Raw genomic sequence first — 22,337 nt, forward strand, 5'->3', positions numbered from 1 at the left:
GATAAAGAGAATTAGTAGCCAAAAACCATTGCCATGTTTGTTCTTTTTGGTGTCTATAAGCAGCACTGCTCAAAGCCTATGTTATTTACGAGAAAAAAATGTATTTTTCTTTATATTAATTTCAATTGTTTTTTAAAATTATTAATTAAGCGAATTTTTATAAAAAATGTATAAATTATATTTTAAAACTGCTTTTTTGATTATTAAAAAACAAAGAGAAATTGGACTGATGAGCGAGGTCTTGTTTTTGAGTAGCGCTGGTTTATAAGGCTCCCTTGGCAATATGAACACCACAAAAAAAAACGTTCCAGGTTAGTAATTAGTAATGAATGCAAATGAAGCAATATAAACACAATGGAAGCGTTTGTCGTCAATAATTCAGACAATAAGGATGAACACCGTTATACGATAAACCCACTGTTTTTAAAAGGAGTGTTCAGAATTCCTTCGACCACTTTTGTTCCACTTTGCCTTCAAGTGTCACATTAAAAGAGCAGTTTGTTGTATAAAAATAAAAATTTTTATATTTCTTGTTTGTTTTTTGTAGTGTGATGTAGAGATATTTAAAGCTTGTATTTTCTTAATATTTTTCCTTTATAATTTCTTGTATATAAAGACAATGTTTAAAAAAAATGGATGAAAAATCTAAAAAAGAAATATTTTTGTTTAAGATAATTTATAAATCATAGGGGGGTGATAAACAAAAAAATATATTGCAAAATATTTTTAAATAAAATACGAAAAAATTATAAGTAATAATTGTAAGTTTTTTTCTTTATGGCTTGCTGTGGCTCTTGCATTTACTATTCTTATTGGTATTATTTATAACATTACAATTATTGAAGGGGAGGAGATTCATTTTGTTTTTTTTCCTTGATGTTTAGCTAATATCTTTCTTTTGCCTTTTTATTATTTTGATAATCTCACATTGATTTATTTACTTTTTTTTGAATTTTTTTTAAGTTTTCATTAATACATAAAAACATTGATTTATTGAGATTCTAGGTTATCTAAAGTGTTTTTATCGCTTTCTCATTACTTTCAAAATGGGATTTTCTTTTTTTGTTTGTTTTATTATACAAAACTATATATTTTTTTCATTTACCGATTTATATGTATATTTATTTATATAGATGTGTGTTGAGTGAGTATATCTAGTTACTTAGATACGTTTAAAGATTTGTTTTTGTTTTCACAATTCTGTCCCCTAAAACACACAAATTTTAAAAGGAAATTCTAAAATTTATGTTGCATGACTTTTTCACAGGGTGGCAATCCTGCAATGCATTTGATGTGTAGGGCTCTATAGATCGTTTTGTTTTCATTGGGATGCCTAAGCAATATTTTGCTTTAATTTTTTTTGTGTGTGGAAATTCTATACAATTGTTGTTGTTATTATTATTAACGGCTATTTTACTTTCCGCATTGCAATTGATCTTTTGTTTTTAATATATTTTTTTTTACTTTAGCTTGTCTTAAGTAGGTTTTTTTCGTCTTACATGGTTGTTTTTTGTTGTTTTTTTTTGAGGGGAGTTTTTTTTTTAATTTTTTTCTTCATATGTTTTGTTTGTTTTTTTTTATTATTTATTTAATAATACAAGTCATCTTCGGTTGAGTTGCTTACCAAGTCTTTTTTAGCGTTTTTATCGTGAATATACTCGTCTTCGTTCATCTCATATTCGTATTGTTCTTCTTCTTCTCGTTCGCCATCTAGATTCACGTTTTCTTTCAAATCGTAATATAGGTGTGCTTGTTGTTGTTGTTGTTTTTGTTTTAATAGTAAATCGTTGTTGTTGTCGTCAAATTCAATGCCAGCTGTTTTTCACGCCGACATATCCTTTAACTTCTGTTGTTGTCGGCGACTTTTTCCCGTTCGATGACTATTGCCAATCTTCCGCCTCTTGCGTTTGGCATCTCGTTGAAAGGCCACATTGCCAGGATCATCAGCCAACTGGGGATATTTGTAAATGCTATGGATATCGACACCAATCCAACCATCCACATCGCCATGTGAGACCAGTTCTTCCTTCTCCTCTTCGGTCCAATCGCCACGTCCCTGGAAACCGGCAGCCACCAATTGTTTCTCCAATTCCCAGGCCCGTTCGACAGCACGCTTATGGGCATGCTTCAGAATTCTGTGTCGCTCCTGTTCGGGATCAACACCATATTTAATAATGACCACAGCATCGGGACCATGTAACCGTAATTCCTTGGCCGCCGAACCACCATGATCGGTAATCTCGTGTGTGGAAATGTTGAACATGCCACCCAGGCGCCGGAGTTCTTCATTGTCATCACGTAACTTCAGGACATTGTCCTTGACAAAGTAGAACACATCCTGGTCATGGATGCTAAAGTGCAAATCCAGGAAGTGGGAATTGTTGAAGACCGACGAGACCACATCTTGCACCACACTGTTTGAGCCATCCACCACACTGACCAGGGCACGGCCACCAATTCGCGATAGCAGCACTCCCTCGCCAAAGACGGCCCGTCGATAGCTAACCCTGGGTAAGAGGTTACGCATTTTGGGTTCCATTTTCAATAATGGCTTGGGTACAAAATCGAAATCGCTGAATTTCTCATTCGTTTTCTCCACAATGCATTCCAAGCCACTGATTACCCCAAAATCGGGCGCCAAGGTTGGTGACTTGATGGAGGCCTGAGGATTGTATTGGGCTGCCTTGGTATATTTAGTACTTTGCATGTTGTCCAGATCATAGCCGAACAACTGCAGCCATGATTCCAAATCGATCATGTAATTTTGAGATTTGCTAGGATTGATGGGATCGTTGTTGTGGTAACGATAGATGAAGACATCGGTTGGATGAGACATTTCCGTAGCTAAGGTCTCCCACAATGGGGTCATCCATTGACCCAAAATAGGATCATACAGGCGATTTTCGGTGTACACCAGTTTGGTGTGCGGATCCAAAAGGCCACCATGGAAATCAATGGGTATAAAGAATTCCGGATTTGTATCCTTGATGATGCGTCCAAACGGTGTTCGTTTCATTTCCTTGACAATCGAACCATTCATATCGAAATAGGCCAGCGGTGAACCATTTTGATCGGTGGCCACATAGTAACGTTGATCTCCCGTCTCCACAGCCATAAGCATATCACGATCGTCGTAGAAGAATCGTGTGGTCTTTTGCAGCTTGGGGAAATGCATGTGCGTCAATAACATCGGACTCTTGGGATTGGCATAGTAATATTGGGTAACATTACCCTTGCTGTCGTGCCAGGCCACCAAACGGCTGCGATCATCATAGTAATACCAGGTTTGGAAACGTTCCCGCTCGAAGGCATGTATCAATTGGCCACGATTGTTGTAACGATACTTTTGCTCTCCATGGCGGACCACAAAACCGCGAGCATCATAATTGTTGAATTCCACATCGCCCACTTGGATGACACGATCTCCAATGTCATAGCCCAAATTGATTTTCTCACCCTGGTCGACAACACCCACAGCATTGCCATTCTCATCGTAGAGATATTTCCAGTTGTTGGTACCCAAAACTTCAATGACATGACCATCTGCATTGTAATTGATCTTATCAAACGCCGTCGATCTGCCAAAGGTGGTCTTTTGCGATTTGATGCGGTTACGCAAATCATAGTCCAACTCCAAACGGAAGACATCAATTTCTCGGATATTCATTAGGACACTCTTGATCCGGCCATGTTGATCGTAATCGATGATGCTGAAGAATTTCTTGGATGGATCCTGGATGACGGTGCGATTAAAGGCATTGCGGGTAATCTTGAGATCCTGCACCACTTCCAATTGGCCCAAGTTTTGACTGTACTTGTAGCGTGTGGTGGGCAATTCCTTGTCATCAATGGATATCTCCACGCCGGTGAGACGGGCATTACCATCGTAGGCGTATTTGTAATGAGCCGAGGCCAATGAGTTCTTGGAACCAAAACGTAGTTTCTCATCCTTCAAGATACCAGCATGGTATTTAAACTCTCGCCTCAGTTCAAAGCCCGGCTCCTGGACCTCTACAGATTTGACCAAACTTGTTGCCTCTTGGTAAGTGTAGTGGGTGCTGGAGAGGCCAGCCAAAATGGTTTCCAAACGTCCCGAGTTGTCATGCACAAAGGCCACCTTGCCCGAATGATGGGGATGTATTTTGGCCAAGATCTGACCTTCATCATTGTACAGGATCTCGAAGGGATAACGATTGATGGGTGAGAAGTATTGGTATTTGAAGAAACCCAATGATGTTTGCAGTGAGAATGAATGGATGTGACCTCGGGGAGTGGTCAAACTTTGCAGGGCTCCAGCATCGTCGTATTGCAGTAGATAATCCGATTTCCTGGGTGTGGTCACCTTCAAAGGCAATGAACCATACATGTCCTTGAAGTTATAGAACATTGAGGAACCATCACCATATTTGATTTCATTCAGACGACCATTGCGATCAAAGGTATAGGCCTCTTGAAGATTTCCCCATTTCCAGGTGACCAAACGGCCAAAACGATCATATTCCAAATCGACATCAGCATAATCTCCTGACTGGGGACGGAAGCTAACGGGCCGGGAGGTGCGATCATAGGTAACATTCAACAGGTCGTGTTTATCATCAACTGAAACCAAAATCGATTGGGTATCACGATCGTATTCCAGAGTCAAGACATTATCACCATTGACGCGTAACTTGCGTCCAACCTGGGTAACTGTCCGGGGACCCTTGTTTTGTTTGCCTTGCTGCAATCGCCGCACAAAGTAACGCCATTCAAAACGATTTGCCAAATCTCCGGCGATTTCGGTACGCTGCTTGGCCGGCACTGGATAACTTTCACCAATAATTGGACTGATCTCGGCCAAAATTGGATAGGGAACCACTTCCATTTGCAGCAAATGACCCCAGGGCGTAAGGCTGGTTGTCGAACCATCCATTTCAACCATGGTCTTGGATTCGGCTTCACCATTGCGCACAACCACCGAGGAACCTTGGATCAACATGGAAATCTCTTTTTGGGCATTCTCCGAGACTTTGACTTGAGCTCCCTTGACACTTAAATCAAAGGCCAAATCTATGACTCTACCGGTGGGTGTTACAGCTGAGGTCAGGCGACCAAATTCATCATAGTTATAGACATAGGAACGTCCGGTTGAATCCAGCTTGGTTTTCAACAATCCCGTCGGCCCATGATATTCGAAAGTGACATTGTAATTGTCCGGGGTGTTCAGTTCATGTAACATTTTCATTCTGGTCATTCGCAGACGACATTTCTGACCCTTGGTATTTTCAATGGAATTCACCTGGGCGGTGTAGTCACGCAGCAAGAAGACCTTATTTCCGGCAGCATCTGTAACGGTGCTCAATTTACCATTAGAGGTGTTCACATTGTAGGTAAAAACATAGGTGGTTTCGCCGGTCAGAATATTCTTGGTCAGGACATGTTGGCCAAAACGATTGAAGATGTAGATCTCCTGCATATCGGGAGCATAGATTTCGTATTCCCGCGATGAACTTGCCTCAGGAATGCTAGACATGACAGCTCGTATGCGATAATTGGCCTGATCGGCAATGTGGACATGACCATCTGGTGTCACAGCCAAAGCAGCAATGGTATTAAATTTGGCGCTGGTGGCCAAATAGTGGTCAGCTTCGAAACAATCACAGCCACGTTCCAGGCAATTACATTTTGATTCAACGCCAGCAAATGCTGTGATACGTCCATTGGTCCCAATGACACGTACCCGATTGATACGCTGCGAATCACTTTCAGCCACATAGAGTTCTCCCAGGGGGCCAAAAGCAATGGACTGGGGCATTACCAAGGTGGCATGTGTGGCCAAATCGGAATCGTAGAGGAACGAAGAGGTGGCACAATGCAAGGGACGTCCGGAAATCACTCTCACCCGACCATCGGGAGTCATGCGCAAGATCATGTGATCATCAATAATATGTAGGGTATTATCCAAGGGACTAACCGCCAATTCGGTGGGCCAGCGCAAATGCATTTCTTCCAATTTCAAAGTACCCTCACAGGGTATGGGCTTCCAGTGGGACTTGTGCATGTGATTGCCGATCAGAGTGCTCACAATGCCATCACGATCGACCATGCGTATATTGGTGCCATCAGCAAAGTACAGGACATTATCACTGGATATGGCAATACCTTTGGGATAGGCCAACTTGGCATCCTTGGCCAAGGCCCCGTCTCCACAATGGGCCTCATCACCGGGCAAGCAACGTTCTCCCGAGCCAACAATTGGCTCCCAATTCTTTTCGGGTTGCGAATAATCATTTGTGTCTCTGACGCGTATAATTTGATGTGACTCCGGATCGGATATGTAGAGAGTGCCATCCAGGGGACTCAGGGCCATGTGGTAACGATAGCTTACACGGGTGGCATTCAATTTCACCACAGTTCTCACTGTACCATCGGTCATGATGCGTCGTATATAATTGAAATCTCCAACATAGAGGCTGCCATCGGGCGAGGCAGCTAGGGCCACAGGAGCCAAGAGCCGTTGTCGGGCAGCCAAACCATCACAGTCCATGCACTCCAACGGCCTCTGATGACCATCACCCATGGTGGTGAGTATGACACGGGGTTTGTTCTTCAAGTAAATATTGGAACCATCGCCTTTCTGCAGAATACCTTCATGGAAGTTATAACGATGATGGATATCCAGATTCCAGCCTCCAACTTCGGAAATGGACATGTCATGACCCGATAACTTTGTGGTCTGAATATCCCAAATGATGTCCTTGCAATCAGTGTACTGATAGCCCACCTTGACCACGGCTGTGGTCACACCATAGACCCTTTGGCGATAGATGTTCAAACGATTCCAGGCATATGTGAATTTGATGCCAGGATCAGCTTCGAATACCCGATCGAATAGAATACCCTCAATGGTGATACGTAAATGTATGAGATGCAGGGTTGGTGGGATGCTCTCAGGTGTTAATTGCAGTTTGATGGTGGATAAGTATCCGGCGGCCCTTGATGAATGATAGACTAGATTGAGACCAGTACCGGGTATCTGTAGAGACTCCTGGATGACTTGGGATTCAGCTAATATGGCACTTCGATCGGGACAGGCACCTTGGAAGCCATGCTTCCAGGAGGCCAAGACAACCGGTTTCATGAGATCGTAGTCATGCGAGAAACAGGTGTGGGTGGTGGCAGGCATACTCTTCTCCTCCGACATGGACATGACAACGGTATCGATGATGATGACTTCATTCCAAGGCACCTGGACAATGCGTGATTGGGGACGGAAGGGTGAGCGGCCAAATTGCAGGGTAACAGCACCGCCACCATTTACCATTAGATCAAACCAACCATCTTCACGGGTTAGGGTAAAACCTTCCAAAAGGGTTGTGGTGGAAACTCGGACGCCCACCAAACCCATGCCCAGAGAGGTGACCACACGGCCGCGTATGACAGCAGAACGGCTAAAGAAGGGGGGAAAGAAAAAGCGTAGAGTTAGTTAAGAACTGTAATAGGGGATCGATTTTTTTTTAAATTCTCAACAAAATATGAAAAAATAAAAATAACTTAAAATAATTTTTAAAAATTTCACACACACAAGAACTGAAAACATTCTCAGAACACTTAAGGTTTTTTTACATAAAACATAAACATATAGTTTTTCCGATATATATTTTTTTTTATTATGATATGGAAACCCAATAATTCCAACCTAACAAACACAAAAAGGATGTATGGCTGGCTTTTTGAAATTTTAAGGGCCAGTTCCTAGAAGGTTGCTTGGCAAATTGATTAATAAAATGAAAAATAAAAAAGTAAATGATTTAAGGGAAGAATGTGAAATTTTCAAAATCTACTTGAAAGAAAAAGGTATACCAAAGCAAAAAAAAGGAAAGTATGTAACTACAAAACTGCCCTCATGCTATTTTAAAAAAATATATTTCCTAAAAAACGGTGGTGTATACCCCACTTTAAGGAAATATTTTTTTAAAAAAGAATTCGGGCAAAATTATATAATTTTTAAAGCAAATGAAATACCAAACAACCAGTTTTTTTAGTAGTTCTTAATCTCAAGAAGTCCATCTTACCTTGCATTGAAATAATTCCAAAAAATGCTGTTAGTTTTATTGTTTTTTTTTTTTTAGAGAGATGAGGTTAGTTTTTTTTTTTTCAATTTCGAACGGGTTAGGCATGATTGTTTTTTTTTTTTTAGCCGAATGTGAAGTTAGTTTTTTTATTATATTTTTGTGATGAGAGAGCAAAGGCGCGCGCGTTTTCGTTTTGTTTTTTTTTTTTTAGTTTGAGTTGAGGGGGAAAAAGTTAGGAAGAGAAAAAAGAGCAAAGAAAAAATTTTTTTGACATTAGCAAATGTTTATTAACCAAAAATAAAAATAACCCCATGACCAAGAAAATATAAACCGAACCAAAAACCAAAAAGAAGAAAATGATTCCTAAAACCATAAATAAAAATAGGCCTCAGCTGATTCGTTGGGTTTATTTTTTTTTTACATAAAACAAAGGACGTTTCATATGTATAAGGTGGGAGAATTGTTGAACATATATTTTCATTGGATGGGAAATATTTGTTGTTGTTTTTTTTGTTTTTTGAGGATAGGGGAATTTTTCATAGACAGGGTCACAAAACTTAAAAAAGTAACATTAAATAAATATTTATTTGTATTTACATATATAGAATTGTTATAAGGCTAAACTAAATGAAAACTTGTTTAGAAGGGGTTTGGAGAACTGTTTTTTAAAATTATTATATTTTACGCTTTAGTAATTTATATTGAAAAAGAACTCGGCAGAATTAAATCCTAACAAAATTTTTAATTAATTGACATTTTAAAACTATTACATATTTTTAAGCTATGGGCCTTCTAAATTTATGAAATTATAAAACCCATCTTGAACTATAAAACCCTACAACAGCTAAACACAATTTGAACTGTATATACCTAAATTGATAGAAATCCCATTTCTTTACTATAGAACCCTAACAAGTATAAAGCAGAGTTCACATAATTTCATTAAGTTTAAGCTTTTTTTCAATTGTATGCTCTAAATATAAATTGAAATCGAAAAAAAGTGCCACAAAACATCCGAGGACTTCTAAATTTATGAAATTATAAAATTCACTTCGACATATATAATCATAAAACAACTAAACACAATTTGAATTGTAGAACTCTACACAGGTACAAACCCATTTCTATACTAGAGAACAATGATCCGTTTTATGCAGAGATCACATTAATTCATTAATTTTAAGCTTTTTGAATTTTAAGCTCTAAATAAAATCTCAATCGAAAAAGTTCCAAATAAAATTCGGGTCCTTCTAAATGTATGAAATTATAAAATTCAGTCCGAACTATACAACCCCAAAACAGCTAAACACAATTTGAACTGTAGAACTCTACATAGATAGAAAAACCATTTCTATACTATAGAACCCTGACATGTTTTAAGCAGATTTACTAAAGATACCTGGCAATTGGTTAAGTTTACATTTTTTTCAATTATATGCTTTAAATATAATCTCAAACGTATCATCAAAATTGTCGGCCTTCTAGATGCATGAAATAATAAATTCCATTTGGAACTACATAACCCTTAAACAACTAAACTCAATTTGAACTATAGAACCCTGTAGTGTTAAATAAACATTTCTATACTATAGAGCCCTAATTCGTTTGAAGCAGGGTTCACATCATTTCATATGGTTTATAGAAATACTAAAGGTTCCTGGCAATTGATTAAGTTTTGATGTTTCCTGTTTCTATTCTCTTAAATATGAACTTTCTCCCTTCTTCCAAACAAGTTTTCTTTTATAAATATGTTAATTGCAATTTTTTTGAAACCAAAAATTGGACCCAATTGTTGTTGACAGAGAAAACAAAAAACCAATATTTCTAATTTCTAAGTCTCTAAATTTCAAAACTTACCTTTCATTGAAGGTTTCTAATTTGGCATAATTTTGCAGACTACTCTCGTCAATCAAGAATTTCATGCGTTCAAAGAAGGAGGCCGTAATGGCGGGTGGTTGTTTGCGTAACAAAACGTCAATGGGTTTGGGTGCCGAGACACACAATTGCGAGGTTTTACAAACATGACTGGCACAGCATTCAGGATCTTCACAATCAACCAAACCATCTGATGAGGGAGAGAGAAAAAAGGTCACATTTAATAAAAAACATTAAAAATGTATTACAAAATCGCTTACCCTTATCATTATCCTTGCTATCACCACAATTCAATTCCAAGGCAATGCCACAATCTGGACCATCCCAGCCTTCATAACAACGGCATTCCCATTGACCTTCGCCGCTGACACGACACTGACCATGACCGCTACACGAGTTGGGACAACCTTCTATGGTGCAGTGTTTACCATTCCAACCGGTCACACAAAGGCAGGTACCGTTCTTACACTGGCCGTGTTCGTTACAACGTAAATCACACAATTTCGTATTGCAATATTCACCACCCCAGCCATCGTCACAGGTGCAAGCATCACCCACACAGCGACCATGTTGACCACAATCCAAATCGCATAATTCCTTTGAACAATCATCACCGCTCCATTTGGGTTCACATGTGCACGATTGCGAGTCCAAATCGAAGCTGCCGTGTCCCGAACAGTCGGGCAGACATTGTAAGGCATCCTGATCCATGGTTGCACAATCCGGCCCCTTCCAGCCTTTTTTACATATGCACGTACCATCGGCGCAGAAACCATGACCCGAACATGTGGGATGAGGGCAATCGACTAATGGGAAAGGGAAAAAGCGAGAAAAAATTAAAATAAATGAAAATTACAATGAAAAGTGATATGGAGAGAAAAACACACAAGATTTAAAAATAAATAAATATAAAAAAATAATAAATTCATTCCTAACCTGTAACTCTAATCTAGATAAGGCATTATCAGACGTAATGGTTTTACATATCTGCTGTCACTCTTATTTTCCATGTGTATGTCAAAATTGTCATTTTACATATGACTTATAATTTTCGCTATTACACGCTTCCATATGGTTTTTTTATTAACTTTGATTATATTGTGATTATATGGAGTTTTATAAAAAATCATAAGCTTTTATGGATAAACTTTTACCGTAAACTTAATTTTACAAACAAAGAAATAACACTTTCGATTAAATTATATTTTCCCGATGAAAATAGGGCTCGCTGTGATCGAAAAAGTAAATGTAAAAACATTTGGTCTAATAGAGCCTTAATTTTGTTTTGTGATTTTCCATTGCTGGCAAATTCAATTCAAATCAATTTGAAACGTAAAACACACAACTCGTACTTAACATAAAACGAATTATTTTGGTAAAATGAAATAAAAAGAAAAAAAATTGATTTCCAAAAAAATGGAAATGAGAAATATTTCTAAATTAAATCTGAACTTTAACAAATGATTTAATAACTTCAAATAAGCTAAACCTAACCTTAACATATTGCACAAATCATCAATAGACAATTCTCTCTAATCGGGTAAAATGAAATAAAAAGAAAAAACTCAACCCAACAAAAAAGGGCTCGCTATGATCGAAAAAGTACGTATATACTTTACTACTAATATAACAACATTTCGGCTGATAGAGCCCTAGATTTGTTCAGTGATTTTCCGTTGCTGGTGAAATAAAATGAAACATAAAACATAGAATTATTTTGGTAAGATGAAATAAAAAGAAAAAATATTCGTTTTTCATAAAAAACGGAAGAAGAATTATATCTAAATTAATCCTACACGGTTATCCTAACTCCACAGATGGTTTAGTAAAATGAAATAAAAAAAAATATCCAATTTCACTGAAAACTAAACATAACCTTAAAAAAATTAGCACAAATTATCAGCAGAATTCAAAACAACCCTAGTGAACAATTATAGAAATATAACAAACGTTTTATTCTGTAAATAAATAAAATAAAATAAAAAGAAAAAAATTAACACCTTTGCATTGCAAAAAATCCCAATTTCCCACCATTCGATTAAAATTAAATAAAAAGGAAAAAAACTCAAACCTAACCAAAAAACAATGCAACTTAAAACTCCAACTTTGCCTACTTCGTACACTTGCTTTACCTTCTTCACAGAATTTTCCTTTATAGCCACGCATACACTGGCATTTGCCACTGACACAATGTCCATGACCATTACAATCGGCCACCTCGCATTCATCGTGACGCAGCGAACATTCTTTACCCTTCCAGCCGGGATTGCAAATACATTCACCATTGATATATTCACCATGCTGCGAACACAATACGGGGCATACACTTTCGCTACAATCATCACCGCCAAAACCGGGATTACACTGGCAATGGCCCAGCAAACACTGGCCATTACCCGAACAGCCATTGGGGCAGTTTTGTGTCATATCCTCGGCAATTGTGGCATAGAAGGTGATTTCTTGGACATCTCCATCGTCGTTGTACAATGAGACAAACCAATGACCGGGTTCCATGTAACGGGTTACTTCACGTGTTATCGATTGCTGAACGTGGTTGAATGTCCGTGATCAAGTCCGTGAGAGGATGGATGTTTTGAAAAAAGCGGTGTGGTGAAATGAGAATGTTGGTTTGGTGGGTTTTGGGTTGTGTGAAGTGGTGTTGAAGGTGTGTATATGTGTGTGGAGGGTGATGAGAGGTAGCATGAAAATACACAAAAAAGAGATACAAAACACATTAGGTTAATAAAAGCCGGTTTTAGTAATACACCACATAAAAATATTGTTTTAAAGGGAACCAAAGACCATTTTTTAGAAATCTATAAGAAAAAGTTTTTACTTACATGTGCCGCCCTGGTGGACCGGGTACTGGCACTGAAGCCACTCAGTACCTCCTTGAAATGATATTGGGTATGTGTTGGCAGGGCATTGCGACGTCCATAGACACCTATTGAGGCTCCTCGTGGTATGGTATAATCAAATTTAACATAAGCCGGTTCCGATTGATAGAATTGCATATTCCAATAGCTATAGGGTTGAATTTCCTTGGTCAACTTTTGACCCAATGTAATTTGACCGAATGTGGTGCCATCTGGTGGGAAACTGCGAGCTGGGAATGTGCGAGCACCTTTTATGTAGAGTGTGTGTGAATAAAATTTCGATTTTCCCCAATTGATGCAGCACAAACGAGATAAAAACGAAATAATGCAAGTTGTTTTGGGTTAGTAATATAATTAAATTTTGGGTTTGTATATAGTTTTTTACATAGATTTTATATTAAATGAGTTTTTTTGTGTGTGGATTTTACGAATAATTTGTACAATTGTCGAAATGAAGTCTTTGGGGCGCCAGAAAGGTTTGTCGATTCTTTTTTTGATTTATTTAGGTTGTTAATAATATTAGTTTATGTTGTTGTTAATGGCTTGGTGAAACTGTGTGTTAAAATTGTTTGGGCGCCAGATTTGTTTTTTAGAAATATTTTTTTTAATTATTAAAATTATGCAGTGAACTGATTTGGGCGCCAAATTTTGTGTTATGTTTTAAAGATGTGTGTTCAAATCAAAAATCTCGACATCTGACTTCCAAACTAAAGATGAATGAAAATAAATTTCCACCTTGTTTTTCCTCGTTTTTTTCTTATTTTTACCGTAAAGAACTCAGGTCTCTTTCAAATGTGAGAAAATATGATGTAAATGCTGTCAGTTTTATGTTAGAGTTAGCACATGACGTAATGTATACGTAACGTAACCCTTTAACGTGCAAAAGGAATTATGTGTCCCTGAAATTGGGTTCTGTTGATCGAAATGATATCAAGTTGAATTAATTTTGATTTAGGGTTTTGTAGATCGAAAAAATGCCAAATTACATTAATTTTGATTTAGGGTTCTTTAGATCGAAATGATACCACGTTAAATTAACTTTGGCTTTAAAATGAGTAATAATTGGACATTGTTTTTTAATTTCGGAAACTTTTTTAAAACCTTGTCTTTCACAATAGAATTTTATTAAAATAATTTTTTGCCAAATATAAGTAAAATGTTTAAAATGCATTTCGATTTAATGAAAATGATTTCCAATTTATGTGAAATTAGTGCCAACGTATGTTCTACATGACGTACTCGTGTTTTTTTTTTTTGATGCATAAATTTTGAAAAGTTGTCATGAAATGATGCCAATGCCTTGCTTCGAAAATGAAGTGCAAAATGATGCCAAATTGTTATTTTTTAGAAAAATGATATATGATTTATTTACATAATTAAATTACTTAATTTTATGATAATTTAATGGTTCCTAGAATATTTCTTAAAAATATTATTATTATAACTGTACATATATTTATTATTATTATATTTTTGTTAGGCCAAGAAAGTTAGTCCTGTTAAAGGTTAGATAGTTTGTAGAACAGAAACCAAAAAAAAAAGCCACAAATCACCTTCAAGTATAAGTATAGGCATAACATCAGGACATGCAAACTTTTCACCATTCGTTAGATTAGTTGAGGCAACAGACACCACATCATCATCATCGTTATTATTATTATTTGTTTTAGTAGTGCCAACATCCAGCTCTGGCATATTTGTGCTAGTCATTACATCAAAATCACTAACATTTAAATTATCATTGGTAGCAGAATTTATTGTGGATAATGTGGTAGCAGCAAATGTCTTGGGCAAATGTTTTGTATCCAGTCCGACTTCATTGAAAATGTCATTGTCAAAGTCATTATTGTCATTGGGGGTTTGATCAGCTGTCTCGGACGAAAAATCAGCTGTGGCAAAAGAGAATTCACCGCTTGGAGATGAAGAAGCCAATGAATCGGTTGTTGTCTCCGCAAACAAACCACAGGCACATGGACATTCGGGTATCGGAGGCGGTGGTTCTGGTATACAATATGGACTGTTTTCAAAGTTCCTCCCATTTTCTTCCAGTTCTTTGGGTTTCTTTAGAGGTTCTATAATTTTTTCTTTGTTTGTGGCATTTTCTAAATTATCTTTGATTTTCTTTTCGGAATTCAATTTGGCTTCTACGACATTGGGCGCCATGAGAGCAGCTGGTGCCTCTTGGGGCAATTGTTCATGTGTCAGAACTTGTTGTACATGCTGTATCTGACCATTTTCCTGGAATGCCGGAATATCCACATGCAGGGTGTACATATTCCCCGAACCATCATTGGTGCCAATGGTTAAATTTACCACAATACGTTTATCCGTGGCCGGATGAGGTAATATTTCTGTTTTAAATGGTTTCAAGGTTTCCAGTTTTGGTGGTGGTGGTGGTGCCGAAGTTATGGGTTGTTCGACTAGCTGCTTTAACAAACCCCTTTGGGCCATCCATTCCTCTTGGCGATTTATAACTTCATTCCAATGTTTACTGTAAATGGGTGGCTTCACTTTTTTCGGTTTTTGGGCAACTTCCAAAGATCTATTATCAACAGTCTTATATAGCTCATCCTCCGAGGAATGGGTTTGCTCCAATTTAACAATATCAATATCATCCAGTTCTTGGGCATATTTTACATCGTGATGTGGACTTAAGGGTATCAGGCCATCATTGAGCATTAGATTGTCCCATGACTCGCCACTAAACTTGGCAGCATCTTTTGTTAAGCCATCAATAACTTCATCTTTTTCTAACACTTGTGTGTCCAGCAAATCTTCCTTTGTTGTTGTTGATGTTCCTAAATAAATGTCATCATTGCTGTCAAATAAATGATGGCTATTAAATGTCATTGAATCACCATTATCCGCCGGCTTGGCATCATCATCATCACCATTGTCGTCATCGTTGTCTTCCCCAGCATTGATGATTTGATGGTGGTGGTGGCGATTGATATGAAAATTATTACCATCTTTATCATTTTTCGTATTGTTGACAAGATTATAAGTGTCATCGTTTTGAGACGACGCCGAAGTAGATTTACTCTCATCATTATTATTCACTTGTTCATCTCTTATTATGGACCCATCAATTATGTTATCGATATTTTGATTTATGTCGACGATATCCTTGGGGGAAATCAATTGTTTGTTGGTGTCACCCTGTGTTAGGCCATTCATTTTCAGCAACTCCTCTTCTTCTTCTTCGTCATAATTGTAATTTTCAAAAATTGTAAAAGGTTTGGAAGTTGTCGAATCCATGGGATCCTCATCAAGTAGGGGTATTACTAAATCCTCTTCTTTATTGTGGAGATTAGAAAATATTTGTTCATGTTTTGGGTTTATTTTTTCAATTTCCTTTTCCTCTTCCTTTCCCTGATTATCAAGAGTTTTATTTTGATTAAGTTGTAATATGTTATTACTGTTCAAACTTTTATCATTTATCGAAGGCAAGCTTGTCACTTCGATGTCAACGTCCAGGCTTTGTGTAGACAAAGTTGAATCAAACTTATTGCCATAATTACTTTTCGATATTAACATGGGATCATCTTCATCGTTCTTAACAACTTCATCATCGAAAGGACTTGCTGTCTTGTCATCATAATTTTGTGTTGTACTTTCATACAACATCTTCTTTGCATCTTGAATATTTGTATTGCCATAGTACTCATCAAACTCCTCTTCATCGGAGTTGTCGTGGCGCCCAATGTTGCCTGATGATGCCATAATTAATTGTTCGAAACTTTGTGCCACCAAACTTCGACGTTGCCTTTTATGTGGCTTTGTTACCGGTACGCTTTTGTTCGGCGACTGGTGGTTACCATTTTCCACAGCATAGATATAATTTTCCTCTTTTTCGTTAAATTTGGAATTTTCTTCATCATTTTGGTGGTCTATTATCCACTGATTTGAATCTATTACGTCGATAATATATTTTGAATTTAGTTCAGGTGGATTTTTAGGCAAATGAAAACTTATACTAAAGTATATGGATCTACTACATTTGAATATATTTTTAAAGAATAGTAAATTGAAATTTCAGATGATTTTCAACTTTTTGCGCAATGAAAGCTGGGAGAATTCTCGAAAATTCTTACATATTACGAAGAAAGTGTGTTAGGAAATGTTATTCGTAACACATGGGAGAATGTTTTTGCCAAGCATGTAAACCCTCTAGCTCCTAGTTCTGTTGTACTTTTTGGTCCCTTTTCGAAAAATTGATAACAAAGATTTCTGAACTTTTGGGGTTTTAAAAAATACCTAAAAGTTGAAATGTAAACGTTAAAGTTTCGGAATATTCTTGAGAAAAATAGACAAAGGATGTTGCTATATGTGTAGAAATACAACAACGTTGAATTAATGCTGAGAACGCAATTATGCAACTATGTTTGTTTCGAACGAAGTTGGCTGTATTTTCCACATATTTGCGCATAGAATCTTCATTAGATTCCCAGAAATTCTTACATTTTACAGATAGACTGTCGGAAGGAATATTATTCGCAAGGCTTTGAGGAACATTTTTGTCATGCACTTTAATCCTCTAGCTCCTCATTGTATGGGAATTTTTGGTCCTTTTTTAAAAAAATGATTAAAAATACTTTTAAACTTTTAGGTTTCCAAAAAAGTAAAAAAAAAAAAACCATTTAAACCTTAACATACTATCTCGAAATAGTTTAGAAAAATATTCGTTAGAACATTCTACAAGAAGTCACTTAACATAACAAAATTGTATTGTTGCTCTGTGGGCAAAATAATACAACTATGTTTGTCTCGAACGAAGTTGGCTGCAGTTGTCTCATTTTTAGATTCATTAGATTCCCAGAAATCCTTACATTTTACAGATAGATTGTCAGGAGGAGTATTATTCACAACATTAACCATTAACCTTATTCACAGTATTAACCTTCTAGCTCCTTGTTGTATGGGACTTTTTGGTCCATTTTTAGAAAATCAATATAAAATACCCTTGAACTTTTTGCTTTCTAAAAAAGGCAAAAAATTACCATCTAAACATTGGCATGTGATCTTAAAATATTAAAGAAAAACATTCGATACAACATTATACAACATGTCTCCAAATATGATAAAATCTAATTATTATTCTGTGTTACAAAAATGCAACTATGTTTGTTTCGAACGAAGTTGGCTGCATTTATCTAATTTTTTGCGCTTTCAATTATCATTAGATTCCCGGAGACCCGTCAATTTTAAAGATAGGTTGTCTGAAGCAATATTTTTTACGAGGCAGTGAGGAACATTTTTGCCATGCGCTTTAACCCTCTATCTCCTAATTGTATGGGACTTTTAGGTCCACTTTTAGAAAATCGATTAAAAATACTTTTAAACTTTTAGGTTTCCGAAAAAATCAAAAATTAACATTTAAGCCTTGACATTCAATCTCGAAATAGTTCAGAAAAATATTCTATAAAAAATGTAGCAACAAGTCAATTAATATAACAAAATTGAATTGTTGCTCTGTGGGCAAAAATGCAACTATGTAAATAAGTCTCGAACGAAGTTGGCTGCAAGTGATACTAATATATCTAACTTTATTTTAGAGGTTTGCTGTCTATGAAAAAAATATTTCACATGGATTTTAATTATGTGGCAACGAATAAAAAAATCGATATCCATTAAATATCGGGAATTTCAAGAATTGAATAGTTTGAGGTTAATTTTTAAAGTTTTTCCGCGTCAGCCTAAATTTAGCAGTACTGATTTCATTTCTTCGGTAATTTAAGGAAAATTTATGTAGGACATTCCCTCGTTTCCAAGCAGTTTACTCGAAACTCCTCCTCTCTTTTAAGAATCAGCTGGCGGAAACTACACATTCTCTTCTCTCCCCTGACTTCCTAACAAATTGCTTTGTCAAATTTCGTTTTCTACAGGCTGTAGTCGCTGCTTCTGCTGCATGAGGGTGTGGACATTTTGTTTTTCTGTCATTTCATTCATTCGTTGATTCACAACGCCTTCAAGACGTTTTAGGTTTCACACTTTTAATTATGCCCAAGAAATGTGTTTATAATTTAATTACAATTTGTAGAACTAAACGATGCTAACAGATGACGTAGGATAATGTCTTCGTTTTTTTTTTTGTTGTTAATGTTACGAAAGGACTTAGGAGAGAACGAATAGAATGATAATTTGCTTGAATTCGAAAGGGCCGTGTTAATTTTTGTTTCTGGGTATTTAAACGGAATTTATTTTGAAGACATGAAGGAGTAGGTGGGGGGAGGAGATTTAATTTAATGAGAAGGCAGCGGACAGGGGAGAATTTAAACAGCTAAATTTACATTGAGAAAGGACAGCAGATTTAAGATTTCTAATTTTTTTTTGTTTGGAAAATATTTTTTTTATTATTTTGAATTAATCTTGAAATGCTATCTCTATAAATTATATCCACTGATTTTTTATGTTCAGAAAAACTAAGTGAATATTTCTCCTACTGACATTACTTTGAACTTTTGGGTTTCCGAAAAAGGCCAAAAAATACTATCATATAATCTTAAAATATTTAAGAAAAATATTCGTTAGAATATTCTACAAGAAGTGACTTGATATAAAAAAATTGAATTGTTGCTTTGTGGACAAAAAAATGCAACTATGTTTGTCTCGAACGAAGTTGGCTGCATTTGTCTCATTTTTTGCGCTTTCAATTATTATTAGATTCCCGGAAATCCTTAAATTTTACAGATAGATTGTCGGGAGGAATATTATTCGCAAGACATTGAGCAACATTCTTGTCCGGCACTTTAACCCTCTAGCTTCTCATTTTATGGGACTTTTTGGTCCTTTTTAGAAAATCGATTTAAAATACCTTTGAACTTTTGGTTTTCTAAACGTTGACATATCATCTTAAAATATTTAAGAAAATTATTTGTTTGAATATTCTACAAAAAGTCACTTAATGTAAAAAATGCAATTGTTGCTCTGTGAACAAACAAATGCAACTATGTTCGTCTCGAACGAAGTTGGCTGCAGTTGTCTCATTTTTGCGCATTCAATTATCATTAGATTCCCGGAAACCCGTAAATTTTAAAGATAGGTTGTCGGGAGGAATATTATCCGCCAGACATTGAGGAACATTTTTGTCAAGCCCATTAACCCTCTAGCTGCTCATTTCATGGGACTTTTTGGTCCATTTTAGAAAATCGTTTTAAAATACCTTTGAACTTTTCGTTTTTAAAAAAGGTTAAAACTGATCAACTAACCGTTGACATGTCATCTCAAAATATCTAAGAAAATCACCCGATACAACATTATGAAACATGTCAAACAAAATTTAATTACTATTCTGTGAACAAAAAATGCAACTATGTAAATAAATCTCGAATGAAGTTGGCTGCAAGTGATTTATTTTAGGGGTTTGCTGTCTATGAGAAAAATATTCCACACGGATTTTCATTATGGGACAACAAATAAAAAATCAATATCTATTAAAGGTCGGGAATTTCAGAAATTGATTATTTTCAGGTTAATTTTAAAAGTTTTTCCGAGTCAAGATAAAGTTACTTGTACTAATTTCATTTCTTTGGTAATTTTAGGAAAATTTATGTGAACGAAGTTGGCTGCATTTGTCTCATTTTTGCGCTTTCAATTATAATTAGATTACCGGAAATCCTTTAATTTTACAAATAGATTGTCGGGAGGAATATTATTCGCAACACATTGAGGAACATTCTTGTCAGGCACTGTGACCCTCTAGCTCCTTATTCTACTTTACATAGTGCCCTACAGTAGGGGGTTTCACATTTGATGATATGCCTGAAGAGTGCTGCCTATTCTAATAAAATCGTTTAATTTTTCTTTTCCCATTTAGACGGTTATTAAGACAAATTTATTATTCAACAATCGCTTGCTAAGCCAACAATTCGATTAGAATGTTTTTGACAGTTTCCATAGTTATTTTCTATTTTCTTTTGCAAATTAAGCGAAAATTTCCACTTAATATTTTATGAATCTGTTGACACTTGGTTGGTTGGTCGGTTGGTTGGTTGTCTCGAAGTTTGTACCATGAAAACTTACTTCGTTATTTTTCTTATTAATTTTCTTAACTCAAGCAATGAGTGATTTTCTTGTTTGTCTTTAGCCCTGGTGGGCGCGAGTGAGAGAGACATTTTTATTTTCAGTTATTTATTTATTTATTTTTTTTAATAACAACTCTTCTTCCCAGTCAACTCTACCCTGTCAAGGGTTTTCTGTTGTGGTTGTTGGTTGCTATTACCAAATGACATAGAAATCTTGAGTTGGCTTTCAACGCCATAACCCCCGAACAATATCAATTTTCTGTTGTGTGTCTTAGAATGAAGAACCCCCCTCGCCAAAGAAGAAAGTTTTTTAGTGTCTTCTTCTTCTGCATCTGCCAAATTCGTTTGGTCCTCCACCTTCCCCAGCTAAGAAGCATTCAAAATGAATTTTTCATTTAGCCCTTGTCGTCAGTGGAAGGCGTAAAAAACCGTTGCCTCAAAGTTTTACTATGCTACTGGTTTTTTCTTCTTGTTGTTGTTGCTATTTTTCCACTTCTCTAGCAATTTCTTATTTTGTTTTTTGTTCTTCTTCATCTTTCGTTGCTTCTTTGCTTTCTTTGTGTAAAACTCATTTAAAAATAATTAAAACTTGTGAATAATTACCTCCATTATTGGCATTTGCCAATGGTGATGACAGCGATGTAGACGACGATGATGGCGAGGATAGCGATGTGGCTGCCTGTGATCCTATGGCTACCGATGAGGCGGACGTTGACTGGAAGGCCGAGGAGGAGGCTGCCGCCGCCGACGAGGACGATGCAAACGATGAGGGCAGCGAAGAGGTGGCCGTTGTGGTGGGTTGTCCGGTTTTTGAGCGTAACAGGGAGTTGTGTAATTTCGATAGATCTGTATTGGTGCTTTTGGCCGCTGTTACTTCGCTGGCCTCGTTGCCGACTAGAACTGTACAGGGGGCAGAGGGAGACCAGTGGAGTACACCAAAACCTAAAAATAATTGCAAAAACAATTAATCTTCTACCAAAACAAAAAAGAGATTGCTTGAAAATTAGTTTAAATAACCCTTAACTCCACACTTCCGTTTCCGTTCAATTTTTCTTTTCTTCTTTTAGGTTTTTTTTTCTTTTTTTTGAAAAAAATCACACTCACCTGTTAAAAATATTAACAGCACACACATGGCCACAAACACAGATACCGATACAATGGCTATGCATTTGGCCGAACATCTGGCGGCCAAATCTTTGCGGAAATTCATGGGTGCCGAATAGTGATGTGAGGGTATGCCACTCATGACACTGCGTGGCGGAAGCACTGGACCCAGGCAATTGTTGGCCGAACGTTCATAACCTTTCAAGGTGTCCTTGGTGGGTGTCGAACAAGTCGAACCGCTTTTATAATCGATGGGTGAACCTTTGTTCATGTCTGTAAAAAAAGGAGAATAAAAAGAGAGGTTAGATATTAGTATGGCGCATGGAGCAAGTTCTTAAAAATAAAATATTGGAGTCAGAGGAAAATAAATCAAATATTTATGGTAACCAATTTTATATCTTCAG

The 22,337-nt window shown here is 36.6% G+C and overlaps 1 protein-coding gene across 3 annotated transcripts in view; it reads right to left on the reverse strand.

Moving 5' to 3' along the window:
- Window positions 1-1,533: 1,533 nt before the first annotated feature.
- The window catches only part of LOC101887453 (teneurin-m), a 334,061-nt gene continuing 313,257 nt past the window's right edge, over window positions 1,534-22,337 (reverse strand). For 2 of the 3 annotated variants that reach the window (XM_059119393.1, XM_059119394.1), the window contains exons 3-10: window positions 21,934-22,206; window positions 21,433-21,771; window positions 14,359-16,716; window positions 12,770-13,053; window positions 12,062-12,473; window positions 10,190-10,735; window positions 9,912-10,119; window positions 1,534-7,430 (exon numbers count right to left, since the gene is read on the reverse strand). In XM_059119393.1, the coding sequence (XP_058975376.1) occupies window positions 1,823-7,430; window positions 9,912-10,119; window positions 10,190-10,735; window positions 12,062-12,473; window positions 12,770-13,053; window positions 14,359-16,716; window positions 21,433-21,771; window positions 21,934-22,206 (10,028 nt within the window). In that variant the 3' untranslated portion in view covers window positions 1,534-1,822. The remainder of the gene's footprint in view (window positions 7,431-9,911; window positions 10,120-10,189; window positions 10,736-12,061; window positions 12,474-12,769; window positions 13,054-14,358; window positions 16,717-21,432; window positions 21,772-21,933; window positions 22,207-22,337) is intronic. The other variant, XM_059119395.1, reaches the window with a different exon arrangement.

Source organism: Musca domestica, unplaced genomic scaffold, assembly GCF_030504385.1.
Source record: "Musca domestica strain aabys unplaced genomic scaffold, Musca_domestica.polishedcontigs.V.1.1 144, whole genome shotgun sequence".
Classification (NCBI taxonomy): domain Eukaryota; kingdom Metazoa; phylum Arthropoda; class Insecta; order Diptera; family Muscidae; genus Musca; species Musca domestica.